Source organism: Ostrea edulis, chromosome 9 (assembly GCF_947568905.1).
Source record: "Ostrea edulis chromosome 9, xbOstEdul1.1, whole genome shotgun sequence".
In the NCBI taxonomy this organism is placed as follows: Eukaryota; Metazoa; Mollusca; class Bivalvia; order Ostreida; family Ostreidae; genus Ostrea; species Ostrea edulis.
Window position 1 is genome coordinate 43,824,456 of NC_079172.1, and position 24,086 is coordinate 43,848,541.

Sequence of the window (24,086 nt, forward strand, 5' to 3'; positions counted from 1 at the left end):
GGTGTGCATCATCCTTTTATATCAACCGTTCAAAAAAGAACATTCCAAATTTGCACGTAAATGGCGTACATTTAAGTAATCAAATTGCCCCCCCCCCCCCCCCCCCGTTGAAAATGGAATAATCTTATTCGAATGATTTGTAATTTCATTGTGGAACATTTCATTACAGCTAAGGGGTGCACAGAAACATCAGCGTAATACATATCCATATATGTTTAATAAGCTTTTCAGGGGGAGACATTGTTTTTGTACTTCCTGTCCGTCCGTCTCAAAATCGAAATTGGGATGCAATAGATAGCTGGTGTCACATGACTTAATGTAACATTGTGGTTAAGAAGTTCATACACACACTGTGGTTAAGAAGTTCATACACTTATTGCTGAGTAGATGGTAAATATATTTTTGCATCCTCACCAAGCAAGATAACTTTCTTGTCGTTGAGAAGTACTTGATAATATTCATTTAATTACGTCTTTCAAAGAATCCACTTCGGACACTAATTCTTTATTTTGTTCCTTTAATTTGGTTATCAAATCATTGCTTTCAATCTCTGATGCCATAAACGGTGTTTTTTTTCGTTTTTGGTTAAATTTCTCATTTTCTTCTAAATACATTTTTGTGCATAATTATATGCATTATGTGCACGAATCCGTTTTAGTTTTTGGTATTGTCAGTCGATATTTCAGATGTTTTATTTCCTTTCCCATGCAAATCATTTCATATTTACTCTTCTTTAAAATTAAAATTATTTTTCTGAGCTTTGTTCCTTTCTTTTATATCCTTGTTTTCTCTCGAAAGAAATTCCTCTCTACTTTTGGATTCATTCAGCTCTATGACAAGGTTCAAGGCCACACTCTTCACAGTTTCCTGATTTGAATCGCTTAAAGCATTTGTCTTTCTCTTTTAGAACTTGTTTAGGTGGGCTAAATATTTTCTTAGCGTAGAGAATCGATATCTGATTTACGTTTTTTACAGACTTTGATTTGTTTAAAGATCTAAATTTATTGATTATTGTGGAAACACTACATTCATTTGATCTTTTGGAATAATCTGGCACTCAATCAGTTTGAACTTTATATATCACCTCACCCTTGGAGACTGACATTTTCTGAATCCTGTAGCAATATTAAAATTCTCTGGCACTCAACCTCATTGCGCCCCGCCCCTTAAATCCGCCACTGCTATGTACATATATATTTCTATTCATGCTTTTACGTGCTACAAGGAACAAAAGCAGAACATGTCTATACTAAATTAGTCCCAACTTTTGATGTCTCGGGCATGTCTCTCTGATCAGTATGTTGCCTCTTTCGATTTCCTCTTAAGACAGGACTGCTACTGTTAGTGATTGCAAACATCTGAGGTTTGATGTTTCGGAAAGTAATTCTAAAACAAACAAAAAAAGATTGAATATCTATCATTTAAATATATGCATTATAGCTTCGTATTCTATCACAACGATGATTCATTTGGGGCATTGCAGTCTAAACATGTTCGATCCCTGTCATTGCCTTGGTTATAAGACTTATATCATGATCCCATATTGAATAAGAATATTCATGAACTAATTCTTTCAAACATTCTCACAAACTATAATAAGCAGTCTAGTCAAAGGAAAGAATCTTAGGGCTAATTTATCAAATAACACTTTTGTGAATAAATATATAAAATACACAAGTGGACCAGACCCACACACACCCCTTTTTCTCAATTTACTTGATATAAAGGGGTTGTAAAATGCTGCAGATAAACCTTGTTTATTTCAAGTGGTTTACTGTAAAATACATTTGATAATTCAACTTACTAACATGTGCAAGACTACTGAATCTGAACAGCATCGAGTCAGTACTATGGTAGAACACCCCCTCCGTCTTTTTTGCATGCAAAATGTATATGTAATGTATACAGTAACACAAGTATTCAGTATCATCTATTCAACTATTGTACATAATATGTAAATAAAAAAATAATAATACATAAATAAATAAAATTGTGATTCTATCTCATACAATAACTCGAAATCAACAAAGTATGACAAAACGTATAAAAGTAATACCATGGCTACGAACGATACCTCTTTCTATTTTTTACCATAGGTAATCCTTACTCCTCCTAGGCACTTGATCCCACTTCTAATGTGTCCAGGGGCCCGTGTGTGCCCAATTATCCATTTTGTATTGCTTATAGGAGTTATGAGATTGATCACTGTTAATTATCTTCACCTTTCATAATACCCTGCAACTTCTAGAGCCTGGCACTAAAACGAGCTGCATTAAAAATAATTGAAAGTTGTCTCATCAGAAAGAAGGAATGTTAAATAATGCTTGATATACCCAATTTTTTTCCAAAGAAATAATTTTTACCTATCAAACTCCAAAATCAAAGGCAAGTCGTAAATTTATGTTTTCCTTCCACAAATGGTTGGTACCAACGGAAAGAGAAAATTCTCACCTTTCAGATGACGTATTACACATTTATGTGAATATAATAGCCTCGGAGTAGTCAGCTGATTCATCATATGACATCCTCAAAACGCCAAAATGGCCGCGTCCAGGAAACCGAAAATCCCTTGTGATACGGTTTGTGAGGATTAGGATTTAAACACACTGGAAACTTCCTACCAATGTTTTCTTTAATTTTCCGGTAATTTCAAAGTATATATTTCGATTGAAATAAAGATTAAGTAATATAACACTATTTGCAGCTAAATTTCAGCATGTAAATTATCATTTGTTTACTATGACGACAGAATATACGATTCAAAATGGCGGACCCTTTGATCTCGCTATATTGACTAAGAAACATAGAATATCATTTTATTTACATAAAGAAAGTCAGCAAATGTTTAGAATGATCGAAAATGTTGCGGGGGTGAATCACTCCCGCATTAACACCATTACGGAGATTCTAAGGATTTATAGCCCTCTCCCCCCAAAAAGAGCTACATTATTGCAACTAGGAAGGGGTGGGGGTGGGGGTGCATAATCCATGCCGGAAGTCTGTGGTTTAACAATGATCTATACTAAAGAACTCTTACGTCAAGGTATAAATTAAATCCATTCGCATATATAATGCAAATACTGTCCAGTTTTTCTGAAATTTTATCACTCTCTTCCGAATATATCCAGTACCAGTTAGGATCTTACACGTACATGCGCGGTTTCGGTTTAATATGGCATTTGGAGAAAATGTGTTAATGAAGGGGAGGGGCTCTGGCTTCAAATGGGCCCAGGCGAGGCAAATATATTTTTAAAAATATGATATTAACAATTTGAGTAGGAACTATGCTCATAACAATTGATAAAGGTGTGACGGCTTATTAATATATATACACTGGGGAGGAACTCTTATTTATCTATTTTGTAAATAATTTGTCATAAAAGTGGAAACCACTGTGTTGTATCTTAGCACCTAAAATTGTGAATTCTCATATAAATATAAACAGTTTATATATCTAAATATATATCGATAGCTAAAAAACACTAAGCCAAAGTATCATTAGTTTGTTGTCTTTGAAAAAAGCATTGATTGGGCTCGATATTCGCGTAAAGCTATTTCCGTAAAAAAAAAAAAAAGTCAAGCTCAACAGAGTGTTTATTACTACGACAAATTCTACTGGAAAACATAAACCACGATTGAATTGGACGCCCCGAATAAAACTAGCCATATTTTGTCATTACTCCCAATTAATAAAGCAATAGGAGCGGATTGTATCAGTCACAAAATGCTAAAAGCATACACAGAAACAATCTTTAGACGTTTATTTATGTTGTTTATTTATGTACGCCACTGACAACCAACAGTACATAATACGCCCTTGAAAAGCTAAAGCTAACATAGGGTGTTTTTCTTACACCATGATTTGTAGAAATTGGCCTGAAGAAGTATCAGTAATAATCAAGGTGCGGCATACTTTATTTGCATCGTAAAAGCAAGACAAATCATGTACTCTATGTAATATTTTCCCTTGGCATAAGATATATGTGTACCAAGGGTGATGGTCCAAGCTCCAACAGTTCTGTATCATGCTACTACGACCTTGACCTTGAGAAACAATAGGCATCCTCCACTTGGCAAAAAATATAAGTGTAAAGTTTGACGGTCCTAGCCCCAACAGTTCGATCTTTATCCTGCCTACAAAGTTTTCCTACTAAGTGATACTGTAACCTTGACCTTGAAAAATAATAGGCATCTTCCTCTCATTATGGTGATCAAATGTACCACCATGCAATATCTTGGAGCCTACTGTTCAGTTTGTAACCTGCCTACAAGGTTTTCCTACTGAATAATACTACAACCTTGACCTTTGACTTTGAAAATCAATAGGCACCTTCCTCTCATCATGGTGATCAACTATATCAAGTTGTAATATCCTAGAGCTTACGGTTCAGTTTGTATCGTGCCCACAATGACTTCCTACTAAGTGATACTACGACTTTGACCTCTAATCTTGGAAAACAATAGGCACATCTGCGCATCTGGTGCATCAAAATTGGTACCGTATAAGTTTTATATTCATGATCATGGTGATCAAATGAACCAAGTTATAAAATCTAGGAGCTTACAGTTCGGTCGGTATCCTGCCCACAACGTCCGGACAGATAAACGGACGACGCCATACCATAATACATGTACGTCCCGTTTTCGACGGGCGTATGAAAAGGATGCTGTTATATTCTTACAAGGCAAAACTTATTCAAAAGCTTCGGCATGAGGAGAGAACATCCCTCGCTGTGGCCTTCAACTCAACATTTAGATATATCGACGATGTTTTTTTTTATCTATTTAAACAATAATCATTTCCAATAATACATACATGTATGTCGGTTCGATATATCCCAGTGAACTCGAAATAAATAACATCACAAAGCCTTCCATATCTACTTCACACTTAGATGTTTTATTGAACACAACTTTTAGCGGTTGATTGATTGCATCTTGATTAAACGTCCCTCTCGAGAATTTTTCACTCATATTGCAAATTTATTTGTTGACAATGAAATATTCAATGTAATAAAATATTCAATGTTATAAGGCAACCTATGTTCAACATTTTGTAATATAAAACAAAAACTGTCTTAATTATTTACAGGCATAATCAACAACGCTTGTCCTAAATTAGGAAACGACAGTCTTGGCACTTCTACGATTGAAATGAACAACAACACATTCTATTTGATACGGTCACAAGCAGACTTCACGGAAATTTACAAAGTTCTCCAAAAAGGTATTGGTTACTGGACGTATTACTTAAGATTTTCCCATATCAGGAAATGATTATGCACTAAAATCGAAAAAAAAAATTCGATCAATATTTAGTTAAATTTCATCTTATAATATATTGATAAGTAAGAATTATTTTTTGCTCGATATAATTTAATCATAAAGAATCCTTTGACACCATAGATGAAAGGTGGCAATGCTAATAGTAATCAATCCCATAAAGAATGTAACTTAGGGCACACTTGTTTCATCGCCCGGGTCAAGCCGGTTGATACTTCCGGAAGCGGGCAAGTAACTTTTTTCAAGTATTTTTAAGCCGCCGGTCGACCGAAAAGTAGCCCGGATCGCCCGATAAATTTAGAGCGGGCACATGGAAAACAATAATGCGGAAAATGTAGATAAACATTTTCTTGCTCGTTATTTATCCATTTTTCTTTCATTAAAAAGAGTTTAAATTTCAATTAGCATAAAGTAGTGAGTTAAGAGGTAAGTTTTTTGACATTGTTGTTTCCGAATGCTGGATGATACGATCAACACCGCTTCTCTGTGGAAGTTACAGCCCATTCTGCAGTGTTTCTGAACAAAATGTTTGAATATAAAACTGATTATCAATTATGATTTTTAAACTTACATAAGTTACATTTTATGAAATCTGTTATGCAAATGTTCTTTGAAAAATACATAATCTTTGTTTTTACATTTTGATATATATTCGGCCGATTTCCCACTCGTTTCGCAAGACAAACCGGGTCAAACAGTCATGTTATAAAAGTGAACCGGGTCGTCGCCCGGATTTCTGAAACAAGTGCGCCCATTAAGAGTAGGGCATTCATGGACTCCTAGACATACTAGAGGTGGGATCAAGTGCCTTAGGAGGAGAAATCATCCCCTGCAGAACGGTCACATCAGCCATGATCTATCTTGATACGGTGAACTGAGTAATCCGTAGTCAAAATAAGTATGTTAAAACGGCTGAACAATTGGTATGAAACACGCCAGACAAACTTCAACCTAACGACGGATTAATGACCTCGACCATCAAATTTGCAAAATGCTGATTTGAAAGGAGACTGCTTAAACATCTGTAACATCAACTTATTTTTCACTACCTTGTATCGCTTTAAAAATTGATCATACGCAGAACACGATCTCGGGTATTTATGAAAATGGTTGGTTGTATATTTGTAACGTCCCATTCAAGAATGGAGACATTACCATTGCCGATGAAGAGCTGAACAATTTAGGCCTATGCTCGGCGCTCGCGGCCTTTCAGTAGGAAGAGTTGGTTGTTGTATGTCGTGTAACGTTCACTCATAAGGAGACGTGCCAAGAGGTTAGAGCGTTCGCCCCGCATGCGGAAGGCCGGGGTTCGAATCCCGGCCGCGACAGACCTAAGTCGTTAAAACAGGTAGTGACAATTCCATCGCAAAACATTCGGCATCAGGTGTGAATGTCACGGGTCCTCGGAGATGACTTTAAAAAACGGATGTCCCGTGTCACAGTAGGTGAGGCACGTTAAAGAACCCTCACTAGGTGAGGCACGTTAAAGAACCCTCACTGCTCAATGGCCGTAAGCGCCGAGCATAGCGTGTTGCTAAAACGCGGAACGGAAAATGAAACGGAAGACGAACTGAAAATATTGTATGCAATAATATTATGAGGAGGTGAGCATTTGGTTTATCATAAACAAGGGAAGCAGAAATTACATAGAGAGCGGGTAGTCATCCACAGAAGTCACCGTTTGATATACTTCATAATAATGCATATCTATTTTAAAATCATTAACCATGAAAAATACTAATAAAGAAAAAATAACAATAATCATACTGAAAAAGACTTGAGTTTTCAAATTATATATCCAATGAAGAACACCCCCCCCCCCCCCCGAAAACGTCATTGTAAAAAAATTGAAACAATTTTCCCCAAACACAGCCTTATTAAATCTAACTTGCTTTTATTAGTAATTCAGATATACACCTGGTATAATACATGTACAGTGTATGTATTATGTATCACATCAATTTTTAAAGCGAACGAATCCGATGTGTATCAAGGATTTGGGATGAGTTTAATTGAAAGTTTGTACATTTACTGACATCCTGCGGATTAGTGTTGAACCCGAAGAGATACATCGGGAAAGAAAGACTGAAACAAAACCAGTTTACGATCCATAGTATGAGAAATTAACAGATATGAAATAGGTAAAAGGCTAACAGACAATTTATGCTTGAATGGAATTAAAAGGTCATCTCATCATTATACCCCCGCAACAAGTTGTGGGGGGGGGGATACTGGAATCGGGTTGTCCGTCTGTCTGTCCGTCTGTAGACGCAATGGTTTCCGGGCTCTAAAGCATTATCCTTTCCACCTACCGTCACCATATCATATATATGGACTACCCATGGAATGAAGATGTTCCCTATCGATTTTGGGGTCAAAGGTCAAGCGCACTGGACATCGAAGTAGCAATATGGTTTCCGGGCTCTAAAGCGTTATCCTTTCCACCTACCGTCACCATATCATATATATGGACTACCTATGGGATGAAGATGTTCCCTATCGATTTTGGGGTCAAAAGGTCAAAGGTCAAGTGCACTGGACATCGAAGTAGCAATATGGTTTCCGGGCTCTAAAGCGTTATTCTTTCCACCTAGTCACCATATCATACATATGGACTACCCAAGGGATGAAGATGTTCCCTATCGATTTTGGGGTCAAAAGGTCACGCTCACTGGACATCGAAGTAGCTATATGGTTCGGTTTGTCATGCCATTTGTTTTTTTACACTCAGAAAAGAGGTAGTTTATACCTATTACCAACACCCTTTGGGAGATTGGGGTAAGCGGGGGATATTCTTAGTGAGCATTGCTCACAGTACCTCTTGTTAATCTAAATATTAAGATACAAGTATTTAGTTTAAAAATAAACTGCTAGAAGTCCTCCCGATTTAGGATTGGAATGCTGCGGTCACGGAGTCTCTATTACTTAAAAATGATATATCAAACACAAGATGTTTAACTTGCTGACTTAATGAGATCATGAATTGTCGTTGTTAAAACGGAAAACGGAAATATTCTAGAGTTCCTCATTGACAATATCTTCGTGGTCTTTGGTGATCAGGTCTTCCAACAGTCTGTTGGAATTCCCATGGGCACGAATTGTGCTCCTTTGATAGCTGACCTGTTTTTATATTCATATGAAGCAGAATTTATTCAAAAACTTCTACGCGAGAAGAAAAAATCTCTCGCTGTGGCCTTCAATTCGATGATGACGTTTTGTCTATTAACAATAATAGCTTTCATTCATATGTCGATTTGATATCCCTGTGAGCTCGAAATAAAGAACACCACAGAGTCGTCCACTTCTGCAAAACTTAGATATTTTATTGAAAGTAGATATTAAGGCAAACTGACAACTCAACTGTATGACAAACGGGATGATTACAGCTTCTCCATCGTCAACTTCCCATATTTATGTAGCAATATTCCATTATCACCTGCATATGGTGTTTATATATCTCAACTGATTCGATATGCAAGAGCTTGTTCTGCGTATAGTCAGTTTTTAAATCGAGGTAAGCTACTGACATGCAAGATGATGGTACACGGGTTTCAACAGTCTCGATTGAAGTCAGCATTTCGCAAATTCTATGGTCGTTATAACGATCTAGTTCGTCAATACAGCCTCGCATTGGGTCAAATGCTGTCTGACGTGTTTTATACCGATTGTTAAGCCGTTCTTGGCACACTGATTTTGACTGCGAATAACTCCGTTTACTGGTCAAGATATGGGGCTCACGGCGGATGTGAACCGTCGACTGGGGATGCTTACTCCTCCTTGGCACCTGATCCCACCTCTGGTGTGTCCAGGGGTCGGTGTTTGCCCAACTATCTATTTTGTATTGCTTATAGGAGTTATGAGATTGATCACTGTTCGTTATCTTCACCTTGCATCATACAATCAGTCTAGACAGGAATGTTAGGAATGGGGTAACAAATTTCAGTTCAATGATAAAGGGTGATGTTATTATCCCCCTTCAAAGAAGAGGGGCATATTGGTTTGCACCTGTCGGTCAGTCGGTAGACCACATGTTGTCCGTTCAATATCTAGAGAACCATTCACTTGATCATAATGGTATTTCATATGTGGGTTCATTAAGAGTAGAAGAGGACCCGTATTGTTTTTCAGGTCAAGGGTCAATCTACTCTGGACATAGGAATATACTGTCCGGTCAATATCTTGAGAACGCTTTCTTTGACAGACATCAAACTTGGTACACTGGTAAATCCTAAGGAGTAGATGACCCCTATTGATTTTGAGGTCACATGGTCAAGTATCAAACTGGGTATAGGAATATACTGACCACTCAATGTCTAGAGAACCATTTGTTTGACAGACATCAAACACGGTACACTGGTATATCTTTAGAAGAAAATGACCTCTATTGCTTTTGAGGTCACATGGTCAAGGGTCAAACTGAATATAGGAATGTACTGTCCACTCAATATATTTAGAAACCATTGCTTGACAGACATCAAACATGGTACACTGGTACATCTTCAGGAGAAGATGACCCCTATTGATTTTGAGGTCACATGGTCAAAGGTCACGGGTCAAACTGGACATTGGAATATACTGTCAGCTCAATATCTTGAGAACCCTTTGCTTGACAGACATCAAACTTAGTACACCGATGCATCATCAGGAGAAGATAACCCCTGTTGATTTTGAGGTCACGTGGTTAAAGGGCAATGGTTGAACTGGAAATAGTAATATATTGTGTCCTATATTTTAAGAATTATTTGCTTGATTGTACACTGGTACAGCATAAGGCGTAGTTGACCCCTATTGATTTTTAGGTCACATGGTCAATTCACTCTTGACATAGGACGATATTGTCTGCTCAATATTTTGAATTGATGATACTTAATAACTACTATCAATGAAATCATGTGTGTGTATAAACCTTTTGCACCATTGGGGGGGGGGGGGCATATTGTGTTTTACAAACATCTCTTGTACAATGTAAATTATCAACATAACAAGCCATCTCTATGAAGGCGGTGCATTGGGTGGTCCACATAAAAATCAAATGAATGATTCTACACATTTAAACCAAACAAAGCAGCAAATGTCAGTCACGTGCCAGCGGACAGTAAAGGGACTATACCTATACATACAAAGATAAGAAAGTAATATTAACTGCCATTCGCAATTTGAATTTTTCAGTGATATATTTGAGAAGAAATGGCACTGATCTCGTATATGTGAATTCGACCGATCGTCGTATCATCATGACAATCACCAACCTGAACACTACTATTACTCTGCACCTTGAGCTCAACGATGTCGATCAGGAAACTGTTGAAAATAGTGTAGCCTACAAGAACGATGCCCTTTGTCGAGATCATGCAGTGCATCCAATGGACCACGAAACCTGCTCAGTTGTAACTTTTCGAAAGAATTATTTCTACGAGGAAGCCATTACAGTTATGGTTGAGGAGATTTTGGCAAAACTCCAATGGAAATCAATAATTATATTTTATGAAAACTCTACTGGTACGTTAAAACCCTTTTATTCATGAAATGGCTTTTTCCAAGAAATTGGATGTAGCCTTGTTTAATTAGTCGTTTCGTCTGTCTGTCTGTTTTTCTCACTGTATAACAAATTAGTTTACATTGATGATAGCTTGTAAATAATAACTAAGAGGTTGTTTTTGTTTCACTAATCCCTTACAGTGGAACGTGTTAATTAGAACATCGTTTGCATGACAATTAATAAACTTCGAACATTGCTTACACTGGTTATCCGTAGAGAGTAGATGATCCTTATTAATGTTCAGATCAAGGGTCAAACTGGACACTTATGGATTAATTCTGCTCAATATCTTGAGAACTCTCTGCTTGATATACATCAAAGTTAGTATTCTGGTTCTATCAATAGTAGATGACGCCTATTAAGTTGAAAGTCACAAGGTAAAACTTAAGATATTGTACGCTTAATATCTTGAGAACCGTTTGCTTGACAGGCATCAAATGTGCTACACTAGTACATCCGATGGAGTAGATACCCCTATCGATTTTAAGGTCAAGAATGAAACTGGGATCCTAGAAATGATCTCCGGGTTAGAATAGGTCATCAGTACCACTTGCTTGTCGTAAAAGGCGACTAAATAGGGTGGTCCTTCGGACGAGACCGCAAAACCCGAGGTCCCGTGTTACAGCAGGTATGGCACGATAAAGATCCCTCCCTACTCAAAAGCCATCAGTGCCGAACATATGCCGAAATTTTGCAGCCCTTTACCAGCCGTGGTGACGTCTCCATATGAGTGAAATATTCTCGAGAGGGACGTAAAACAATATTCAGTGAACAATATGCTCAATGTCTTGAATAATCTTTCCTTGATACACATCAAACTTAATGCACTGGTTCTACCTTTGGAACTGGTTCTACCTTTGGAATAAGTGACGTATTAAACATATATTTTCTACTCTACTCTGTAATTTGAGTATCCTTTACTTGAGAGACATCTAACTTAGTATAACTTAGGATATTTATCGGACAATATTTTACATTTACATCGTGACTTTAAACTCAATAGGAGTCAACCTACTATAGGTAGATGACTCCTATTGAGTTTAAAGTCACGACGTAAAACTAAAATATTGTCTGATCAATACCTTAAAAACCCATTGCCTGACAGACATTAAACGGAACAGATGACCTCTGTTGGTTTTGAGATCACAAGGTCACATGTCAAGGGTCAATCTGGATGTAGTAAAAATTCTAACGCTGGACATACATATGTTGTAAAGTATTGTGTGCTCAATATCTTGAGAACCCTTTTCTTGACAGACATCTAACTTGGAACACTGGTTCTACCTAAGGATCACATGGCTTTTGTGGATTTTAAGGTTAATGGTAAAATTATTCTGTACATAAGATATTGTATTCGAACTCTTTGCTTGACAGACATCAAACTCGGTAAATTGCTTTTTAGCTAAGGAATCTATGCCTTTCATTGAATTTCAGGTGAAACTTCTCTGGATATGATAAGAGATTGTTCACTCCATATCTTAACAAAATTTTGTTAACAGACATCAAATGTGATACACAAATATATTCTTAGGGGTAGATGACCCCTGTTGATTTTGAGGATATATATGTACAATGTAAGTTCAAATTTCAAGGTTCAAACTGGACATAATAAACTTCTACAACTGATCATAGCAAGATATTGTGTGCTCATTATTTTGAGAGCCCATTTTCCATTCCTTGACATACATCAAACTTGGTTCACTGGTTCTACCTACACTGTAAGGAGTAGATTACTCCTATTGAGTTTGAGGTCAATGTCAATGCTCAAATTATTCTGGATAGGATATTGTCCGAATCTTGATAACCCTTCAAACTTGGTACACTAGTGCCCCCTAAAGAGTAGATGATAATTATACTTGGTTTTTAAGTATCTTGAGATCATACTTAATATGGTTGCCCCTGACTAGTAAGTAACATATTTTTCATTATCACTACATACATTCAATATAAAAAGTCGATCCCATATTGTAACATTGTGGCAAATATGTTTCAAAAATATTTTTGTTGTGATAACAGTCTGTAAATAATGGTCATTATCTTTTCTACCTACAGAGAACAATATGGACAGAATTTTGGCAAGAGTGAACGAATGCGGTGTAGTGCAAAATACATTTAACGTTGATAATTTAAGGACTAGGGAGGATATCTGGGAGGTTTTGGACTTCATTCACGGTGGACTTTCCGACAGTATGGCCAACATCACAATTGTCTGTCATGTGGGTTGCGCGCTCCGTATATTGAAAGAGGTATGTAAAAATGATTTAGCTCATATCCAAGTCTTCATCCCGTAGGGATCCGGGTTAGAATAGGTCCTCAGCACCCGCTTGTTTGTCGTAAGAGGCAACTAAATGGGGCGAAAAAGAGTAGGCTCACTGGGGGCCGTCAGGGAAACTCAAACACTCACAACCAAACATCATTCAATTAGTTCACCGCTGTAACATGGCTGAAATATTGCCAAAACGGCGAAAACCTCAATCAATCAATCGGATGAGACCGCAAAAACCGAGGTCCCGTGTCACAGCAGGTATGGCACAATAAAGATCCCTTCCTGCTCAATAGCCATAAGCGCCGAGCATAGGTCTAAAGTTTGCAGCCCTTCACCGGCAGTGGTGACGTCCCCATATGAGTGAAATATCCTCGAGAGGCACGTAAAACAATATTCAATCAATTCATGTTTGAAACTAACAAAGCGAAACAAACAGCTTAACACATTTGAAATTTGAAACAATACAATTACTTATCAACAACAACAGCAAAAACAACAATAGGGTAACGAAACGACCATCGATTTGAACAAAATCACAAACAAGTGTACTAATATCAATACATTAAAGGATTTATTGTTAATTTGCCATGCTTTCGTTAAGAAATATTGCTTTGAAACAACAACACCCACGGTGACCCACCCCCGATATTTTTAAATAATCTAACTGCAGAATCATATTGGCGAAGTTATTAATTAAATCCATGTGAAATTCTAATATTCTTATCTTAAAACATATTTAACTGCTGTACTTATGTTCCTCTCTCTCTCTCTCTCTCTCTCTCTCTCTCTCTCTCTCTCTCTCTCTCTCTCTCTCTCTCTCTGTGTCTCTCTCTCTCGTTCAATAGAAATTTAATTACTTGAAGAACTGCATTACATGATAAGTTCCTATTCTAGCCCTGACGCTGGCTCTATAGTACTATTAAAGATAATCATAAATGAAAGGTGAAGATAACGAACAGTGATCAATCTCATAACTCCTATAAGCAATACAAAATAGAGTTGGGCAAACACGGACCCCTGGATATACAAAAGGTGGGATCAGGTGTCTAGGAGGAGAATACATCCCCTGTCGACCAGTCACTCGCAATGCGTCCTATATCTTGATAAAGTAAACGGAGTTATAAGAACGGCCAAATGTATTGTTACTACTTGCCTGATAATTATATGTGCCCTTCCTAGAAAGGGGGCATATTGTTTTTTTTTTAAGGTATTCAATGTATAATGACCATATTTCATATCTAATAAATGGATGGTGGAATTTTTGTAATCATGGTATCATTTTGAAGGGTTCATCAAATAAAAATAATTCACCATAGGAATTTTCAAAATTTTGTTTACTGCTTGATTTATTTCACCTAGAATTTAACATTGAAGTATATGGGAAAAGCATGTTTTATTACAATATTTTAAAAAGAAATTATATTTTCATACAAATCTCTTGGTAGAAAGTTACATACACTTTCTCTTAATGAAAATAGGAAATAAAATTAATCATTGACCACACACATTTTTAGAAAATTAGATTTTTCTTATTTTTACAAAGAGCAGACAACTCTTCCAAAAAGTCTTAAGTGCAAAAAGGTCAGCTTCTAATCATTCACCGGTCATGTGAATTTCATCTGCTTCACTTTCATCATTATTTAACAATAAACATTTATGTTGATCTAAATCCTTCAAAATTGTTCATTATCCTTTCATTATACATGGAATACCTTAATGGGAATCTTCTCATACAAAGATTGTCCGGGCTAGGCCTTTGATATTTGGTTGGTGGGTTGATAAGACAGTCTGTCGCGTATCATTTTCTGAAATTTTAAGAAGTTTTGGTATTTTGTCTTTTGATATAGGTCTTTGGTATGGGTGTATACCATGATAAGAATATCTGTCATGTGCCATTTGAAATTACCTTTGACCTTATATCTAACGGTCAAAAATAGACTTTTTTGTTATTTATGTTGTCCTGACCATAATTTTGTTTTTATTTTTATAAGATAAGCCTTTGATATTTGGTATGTTGGTATACCATAAGACAATGTGTCACGTGTAATTTTATGACCATTTATGTCAAGGACAAATAATAGAATGTTTGAATTAGGCCTTTGATACTTGGTTTGTTTGTCTACCATGATAAGACCCATTTTTGTGAACTTTTATCGAAAGGTCGAATAAAATAATTTATTGAGCAGTTTTTGGTTATCCGGACCATATCGTTTTGGCTTCGACATACCTTTGATATGTGGGTAAACCATGATAAGACAGTGTGCCGTGTGCCAGTTTTGGTGACCTTTGTTCTCGACCTTTTACAATTTAAGTAAAGGTCAAATAGAATAGTTTGGACTAGTATAGCCTTTGATATTTGGTATGTTGGTATACCATGATAAGTGTGCTGTATTCCGTTTATTGTTCAATGATACTATTTTTTCAAAGTTATTACACTTACGTTTTAGAAAAACTTTTAAGCTAACAATTAATTACAATCAGAAATAGTAAATTTTCTGTCTCTTCCTATTATGACATCATTAATTGAGGATCTCAATGTGCTGCGCGCCCTTTGTATTCAGGGGGAAATAACTCGCTCAGCATTATAAAAAATGTATCCCACTGTGTACCAATGTTTGTTGAACTCACGGAATCCAAGATTGATTGATTGATGTTTTCCGCCACACTCAACAATGTTTCAGTTATATGGTGGCGCCGAGTTTTTATTGGTGGAAGAGAGAACCCAGATACAATGTACCTGGGAAGAGACCATCGACCTTCCGAAAGTAAACTGGGAAACTTTCTCACTTACCGGCGCGAGCGGGATTGGAACCCGCGCCGACAGAGGTGAGAGACCGTGTGATTGTGAGCGCGATGCTCGGCCACGGAGGCCCGGAATTCAGGAATATTGATCCCACTGATAATGATTCCACAGTAGATGGACCTAAAGCTTCTGTTCTTAGCACGCACATTTATACACACTGATCATTAGTTGTTAATGATAATCTAAATGAACAAAGGGCATACCTTTATTCTGAACGTTTACCAGATCGTAAACACACATTGCCATACAATGCTAGTCAATCATTATTCCATGTCAATGGTAAATACTGTTTCATTATTGTTACAGGCAAATGGATATGACACTCTGCCAGCAAACTTCCGCCGTACAGCACTTCGAGATCACACTTTCTGGTTCGTGGTGACCCTGCTTCCCAGCGATTTAAACGACTTAGTGAATGCTTCCAGTCTGCTCGATAACGTTTGTGTGTTAAATCTGAACGTAACTACGACTGACTCGGTATTCGTAAGTATCGAAACGTGTCTCTCCGCATGTTAACGCCCATAATTGCTTTCATTTTACAATTATGAAAGTAAGAGCTAATGAAATGGACAAATATGCATGCCTACATGTATTCATAAAGTCTGAAGGTTAGAATTCACATTAAAGGCTTCAATCAAATCATGGCTCCCCAGTGTCGGCTTTTAACAAAAGGCGCTCCACAGAGATACGAAAGGCGAAGATAACGAACACTGATTAATCTCATAAGGATTATTCATTGATTGATGTTTGAAATAGGGAGTTGGGTAAAAACGGACCCCTGATATACCAGGGGTGGGATCAGGTGCCTAGGAGGAGTAAGCATCCCCTGTCGACCGGTCACACTCGTTGTGAGCCCTATATCTTGATCAGGTAAACGGAGTTGTCCGTAGTCAAAACCAGTGTGCCAATAACGGTCTAACAATCGGTATGAAACAAGTCAGACAGCATTTTACCCAATGATAGGCTGTATTGGCAAAGTAGATCGTTATGATGCCTATATAATTTGAGAAATGCTGACTTTAAACGAGACTGTTGAAACCCCTGCACCATCAACTTGTATGTCAGTAGCCTGGCTCGATTTAAAAACTTACCATATGCACAATCTCTCATATTAAAATTGAGTAGAATATACACATGAAAGTGTCATTCCCTACTTTAAACTGTGATACCAACCGTTACGGCAAGTTACAACGGGGAATAATGTAATAATTTGTGAAATGATAAGTTTGAAACGCAGCATGACCTCATTAGGTTCTTATTATGGTCTACATCAATAGCGGAAACTTCATAAATATGGTTATCGCTAGCAAGAAATCCCGAATTACCTTCTTCGGGTTTAGTGCTATTGGTAAACCATTACAGGTATCGATCCAGGAATTACAGTGTCTTTCATCAGACTGGTATGGAAACTTTCGAGGCCATTTGCGTTTTAAAAACACATCTAATCACAAGTGATTTGGGGATGGGTTGCTCATTATATGTTTCTCTGAGAATCTTGCAGGGGAAGGTACACTGTACTTCGCAGATTTTATAATCGTTATAATTGTGAAAATTATCCTTAAATTTGACGATGTTTGACATTTATACTCAAATATTAACGATGTCGGGAATTTTTATGACATCTTCAGGTAAATCAAATTGCGCTTTACCTCACTAATTACTTTATTTTTTTAATGCAATGACATCTTTCATTTGCTTGGAAACCATTAATTTCAGAAACTTTGAATTGTAGAAATCTCCAGTCGCGAGACTGATACGATCATTTGAGAGTAAATGGAGGGGTCTCCTGTTTGGTATTCTAATTTTCCTAATTTCATCTACACGTAACTAATCACCACCTACATAGCGACATGGGTTTTGGCAATATAATAGCAAATTTGTGAAATATCATTTTTATAAACTTGTTTGCCCTAAGAACTTTGACCTAGCATGGAGGTTTCGCAGAAGATCTATGTGAATAGGATCACAAATACTATTACACTTCAAAGTATGCATTGGGATCTGGGGTAGCAGATTAATAGCCTACCATCTCTTCTGTCTACGTCTATTAGAAACCGAAATATTTAGCGAACGATGAGCAAATCCCGGTGGATCTTTCCTATCAAGCATCCAATGCAAATGGTAAACATTCAATTTTCCAATGGAATTGTCGAGGTTTTACGGTAAAAAAAAAAAATTTTTTTCATTATTGGGTTATAATTTGTTTGCAAGAAAGAAATCTTTAAAGCTACAGGAAAGTTGGGTGAATATTTGTGTGCACTATACCAAAATAGTTGGGATTTTGACACTGCATTGCAAATCCTGACTACTATTTCGGAGTGATGCACGCAAGATGTAACATTATTATGAATATCGCATTATGCTGTCGATAGTTCCCCCCCAGAATATTAGGGTTTGGTATTTACATTCTAATGCAGCAAAAGGGCGATCACTCCTATGTGCAATGGTCGAGTCGAACTGGACAATCAGTTGGGTCTGACAAATGCATCATGGCTATATATGGATAGAGTAAAAAAAGGGGACATAAAAGAAATATGGCTCACTTCCTCTTTAGTTTCTTACAGCTATATCTGTTTAAGGTAGGTCCCTAGTCCTGAACCTAATTGTAATTTCTCAAAAATTTGAATTTAAATACTTAGATTGTTCATTTGAGGATATGATAAAAACAAAAAAAATGGTGGGTTGTCAGTATGAGTAAATTATGGTATTTTTATTACGTGTACCCCTATTTGTCAAACGGCAATATCGGAATTCATTGAAGAAGTCATAGAATATGTCCATAAAATTTTGTTTGAGGTATGATTCTGCAATTTTTTCCCTCAAATATGAAATAAATATGTCTAACTAAATAATTAAAAGTGAAATTTTAACACATTTTCATGTTTTTTAATATTAAATGGTGGTACAAAATTGAACTTAATACAGGCCCTCGGCAGTGAAAAATACGGCACTACAACACCACTAATATGAATATTTTAAAAATTTGACTTGTGACTTTTCATTCAAACTCACATATGTTGTTCATATATGAATGCTTGTTAAAATACATTTTAAAAATCTGCCCTTTCTCAGCATAATATTTTCACAGCATCTCAATTTATATTGACATTTTTTGGCCAAAATAGCCATTTTGAAGATGATTTTCACATAATAGAAGATAACAAATATATAACAAGATAACAAATATATAACAAGCGCAGAATTGTTTTATTTAATTCCACAAGTGCATTATTGCATATCATGAAATTGTTTTTAATTTACAGATAATTTTAACATGTAATACCTTGTATATCAATTAAACAAATATGTACCTCTGGTTTTATCTGTGAATTAGATGACAAAAAATGGAAAGAAGATTGGAGCCATAGTCTACTCAAATATAAGTGATTGAGTGTTATTGTATTCATTTTACTAAATTAAAAAAACATCCAGGTAAATGTAAAAATACGTTTGATAATAATAGTACGTGAACCAATACCGGAATTCGATCCGGACATGACGTCACGCTACTATACCCCTACTTTAAGTGTCAGTAGAGCTTTAAAGTTATATGGCTGAAAGGTGAAGATAACGAACAGTGATCAATCGGGTTCGAAACCTGTTCGCGCCGGTAAGTGAGAAAGTTTCCCAATTTACTTGCGGAAGGTCGGTGGTCTCTTCCCAGGTACATTGTATCTGGGTTATCTCTTCCAATAATAACTGGGCGCCACCAGATAACTAAAAATCTTGAGTGTAGCGCAAAACAGCAATCAATCATACAAGGAATACAAAATAGAGAGCTGGGCAAACATGGATCCCTGGGTAAACCAGAGGTGGGACCAGGTGCCCAGGAGGAGTAAGCATCTCCTGTCGACCGATCACTCCCACCATGAGCCCTGTATCTTGATGAGGTAAACGGAGTAATCCTTAGTCAAAATCAGTGTGTCAAGAACGGCTTATCAATAGTTATGAAACAAGTCAGTATTTTACCCTATTATAGGTTGTACTGACAAACTAGATCATTTAAAGACCATTAAATTTGTGAAATGCTGAATTCAAACGAGACTGTTGAAGACCCTGTAACATCAATTTGTCAGTAGTCTGCTGTGACTTAAAAATTGATCATACGCAGAACAAGCTCTTGAGTATCAAAGCAGTTGAGAGATAAAAGCACCATATGCAGGTGATAATGGAATATTGCTACATAAATATGGGAAGCTGACATTGCAGAAGCTGAAATTATCCTGTTTGTCATAACGTTGAGTTGTTAGCTTGCCTTTAGTATTTTCGTCAATAAAATATCTAGATACAAAATTAATGTGAATGACTCTGTGATGTCTCATCTGTCTTTAACAAGTTTCTTGGTAGCATTTTTGCTAGTTTACATTTGGAAAATTAAATACATATGAACTGAATAGCTGTTATTACATGTACATGTATGATGATATTCTTCATTACAGTCACGATATGGTGACAAGATATTTTAGAACGACATAGTGTTATCAAATTCATACTTACTGCTTGAAAGATAACAAATATCATTCATAGACAATGAACAACAATTTTTAAGTTCATGTAAGTAGAAAACTACGCAAAGGTATATCATAAATGAGTTGTTCTAAAATGTGTTTACCACTGCTTTAGAACTACACATACAATCGAAGTTTGACCAGCCCAACATTTTGCCGAACGTATCCGCTATCTACGCTAATGTGGAAAGAAAACTCGGACAATGGGACGACAGAACTAGTTAGAAAGTTTGAAATCATTGGAGAAGTTGAAACCACAGGAAAACATCATTTTCATTCGAACATATTTCCAAATATTGAGTACGGATTCAACCAACGGAATTTGCTGGTTACGACCTTATGGGTAAATGTACTATTGACAATACGGTTTCTGTGCTATCATAAGAATAAACCTTTCAAAGTATGCTCTAAATACACCCATTTAATATAGATCATTTCCAAACTAAAGCGTGAAGAAATGTTATCAAACGCAGCTTTTCTTTCATCTTCTCTATGTCGTAAGCACAAGTTAACTTTACAATTCATGGAACATACGATTTCTGTTCTTAAGCAAATATGACAAGAGGTACATTTTTGGGGGTACGTCAAGTTAAGATTAAGTATAACGGAGACAGGACAGATTACGTACACCACCCTCTCTACAGAGCCCATCAATTTCTTTTAATTGTATTGCTTGTGTTATATTTCACCCCCTATTGTGAAATTTAATGAACTATAGTATAACATCTATAGCATCATGTTTTGCTATAGTAAATCAAAGTATTAAAAATCTTACGATAGCTAACTACAGCATCAAATTTCTACTGAAGTAAATTAAGACACCGAGATTTTTCCTGTCATTAAATTCAAAGCATATTGAACATTACGTTTGGTCAACAATATCGATCTGGTTTTAAGAAAGATATTAGCTCATAGTTTTGAGCTTAAATCGCATAGGATGCTGTGATCATGTAAGTACTGCTTTAATTTTTGTATTGGTCAAAGCTGAAGTTCTTAAAGTAAGTTCAAATTTTGAAAGGAATTGGAAAGGACAGCATTCGCGGGTTCGTTAAGGCAGGTTATGAAAATCTTTACTGGGATAAAATCCGCGAAACAATGTGACGTCATAATTGAAATAAGTATATCACGAAGTATATATTAAATTCCGATTTTATTTGGTTTATAGTTTATTATTAAAGTAACCAAGGAATAGAGACTTAAAACTATGTTTGATTTATATTTCTAACCAGAAAACCATTTCTTAAAAACGTCTATATAATGTACCAGGAAATTTGATCTATCCCCCAAACACACTTCTAGAATTTTGAAGCAAGACAACTCATGAAAATTTTTAAACATGACAACACCCGTAGTATGTATGGGGGGGGGGGGGGCATATTGTTTTTGTCCTGTCTGTCATTCTGTCTTAAACTTTAACCTTGCTAATAACTTTTGAACAGTAAGTGATAGAGCTTTGATAGTTCACATGAGTATTCCTTGTGACAAGACCTTTCCGTGGGTACCAACATTTTTGACCCCGTGACCTTGACCTACTTTTTGAAAACTTTAACCTTGCTAATAACTTTTGAACAGTAAGTGATAGAGCTTTGATATTTCACATGAGTGTTCCATGTGACAAGACCTTTCCTTGGGTATCAGCATTTTTGACCCCTTGACGTTGGAGTTTGACCTATTTTTTCAAAACTTTAACCTTGCTAATAACTTTTGAACAATAAGTGATAGAGCTTTGATATTTCACATGAGTGTTCCTTGTGACAAGACCTTTCCGTTGGTATTAAACCTTTTGACCTTGACATTTAATTTACTTTTAATTTTTTTTTACATTGGTTATAACTTCTAATTGGTAAATATTAGAGCTTTCATATTATACATGAGCATTTCTTTTGACAAGATCTTTCTACTGGTACCAAGATATTTGCCCTTGTGACCTTGGCTATCTTTGAAATTGGCCATTATCGGGGGCATTTGTGTTTCACAAACATATCTTGTTTCTTTGTATCTTAAGTGCAAATTGTCATTACTTATTCTTAATTACATTATAAATGATATTTACATATCTACATTTGTTAGAGGACATGAATATGTATCAATTTGATGTAATTATTGATATCTGCAGTTTATGCTTTGGTAAGTTAAACAAGCACTATGAAAATTCTTTTTCTTTCACAATTCCTCTTCAAAGCAAAAAATTAAACTTCCCAAAAATTGACAGTAGTACATAATTCAAATATAGTGGTGGTGGATGGAGGGCGCAGTACTCCATGACTTTCTGTTCTGTTTTAGCACTCCATGACTTTCTGTTCTGTTTTAGCACTCCATGACTTTCTGTTCTGTTTTGAACAGAAATTAGAATGTGAATTATACCACTGATTACTGGATCGCATTTAGTTATTTAAATGTGCGATTGTGTAGGAGCTTTCTTAGACATTAAAATGTACTTTTTTGCAGTGGCCATTATTTATTGAAAGAATCGAGAAAAATGGCAGTACCATTGGTTATTTTGGATTTTGTATTGACTTACTAGATGAACTTGCTAGAGAATTAAATTTTACGTAAGTACAGTTTTATCTATTACAACAAGGTGCATGTATAGCATAAATTAGTGGTTTTAAAACATGTTTGCATGCTTTTGTTATTAATGAGTATCATTTGATAACATTTCACTTCGCAAAGAACAAAACAAGTTGGTAACTCTCCAATTTTGTAAATGTCTAAATGAAGAAATGGGAATTATTGATTTGTTGATAGTATATTGTTTCACACCCTGCTCGAGAATTTTTCATTCCTATGGAGATGTCATCATTGTCGGTGAAGGGCTGCAAAATTTAGGCCTTTGAGCAGGGAGGGACCTTTTTCGTGTTACACCTGTTGCGAAACGGGACCTCGGTTTTTACGGTCTCATCTGAAGAACTGCCCATTTAGTCGCCTCTCATGACAAGCAAGGGGTATTGATGACCTATTCTAACCCGGGTCCCCATGGGAGAAATAGGAATGAGATACAACTTAAGTTTACATCATATCTTTGAATTGCTAAAACTCTCAAAAATTGAGAAATGCATTTATTAATGTCGATTGAAAATAAGGTATTATATCGTTATAATGTTTCTCTATCAAGGCTTTAGAAACGTGCACTATTTCCAATTTTGATACACTAAAGGGTAAAATAGATAAATTTCAACGAAGTTGAATAAACATTAGGTATTATGTTGGTAAGTTTTTCTCTAGTATAAGTATTAAGAAATTTGGCGCCGAGCAAAGCGAGCGACAAAATTGAGTGGCGAGAGACAACATACCTAGTACTCGTTTAGTACATGTTCACAGCTCGAACAAAAGATTTTTGCCTGTACCAAATCACTTGGTACACCCCAAGGTTGGGTAACCATGCCATTGTATTTATAATTATTAAACCAATGATTGGTAACAATCAAGGAAGGATGTTACGCTTTTTGAATACGAAGTTTCAGTTACCAGAATTGGAATGGAATATTAAAGATTAAAAAACACACAATGGTTTGGGTGGCTTGGACGACCAACAGAAACAAGAGATCAGACATTATGATAGAGTTATATGAATCTATGATATTTACTCTCTTTCTCTCTCTGGTGTATATCACTAACACTTCACGAAAATAGTATAAGATGTCTACTCACCATCTTGTGTCCCAGCTTCTTTCACAAAACGACACA

At 36.2% G+C, this 24,086-nt stretch overlaps 1 protein-coding gene across 1 annotated transcript in view; it reads left to right on the plus strand.

The window, feature by feature from the left end:
• LOC125660127 (uncharacterized) overlaps window positions 1-24,086 on the plus strand; it is an 87,195-nt gene that overhangs the window by 39,795 nt on the left and 23,314 nt on the right. The window contains exons 3-8 of the mRNA XM_056150750.1: window positions 5,093-5,227; window positions 10,453-10,782; window positions 12,875-13,068; window positions 16,198-16,374; window positions 20,515-20,742; window positions 22,848-22,951. Of these exons, the coding sequence (XP_056006725.1) occupies window positions 5,093-5,227; window positions 10,453-10,782; window positions 12,875-13,068; window positions 16,198-16,374; window positions 20,515-20,742; window positions 22,848-22,951 (1,168 nt within the window). The remainder of the gene's footprint in view (window positions 1-5,092; window positions 5,228-10,452; window positions 10,783-12,874; window positions 13,069-16,197; window positions 16,375-20,514; window positions 20,743-22,847; window positions 22,952-24,086) is intronic.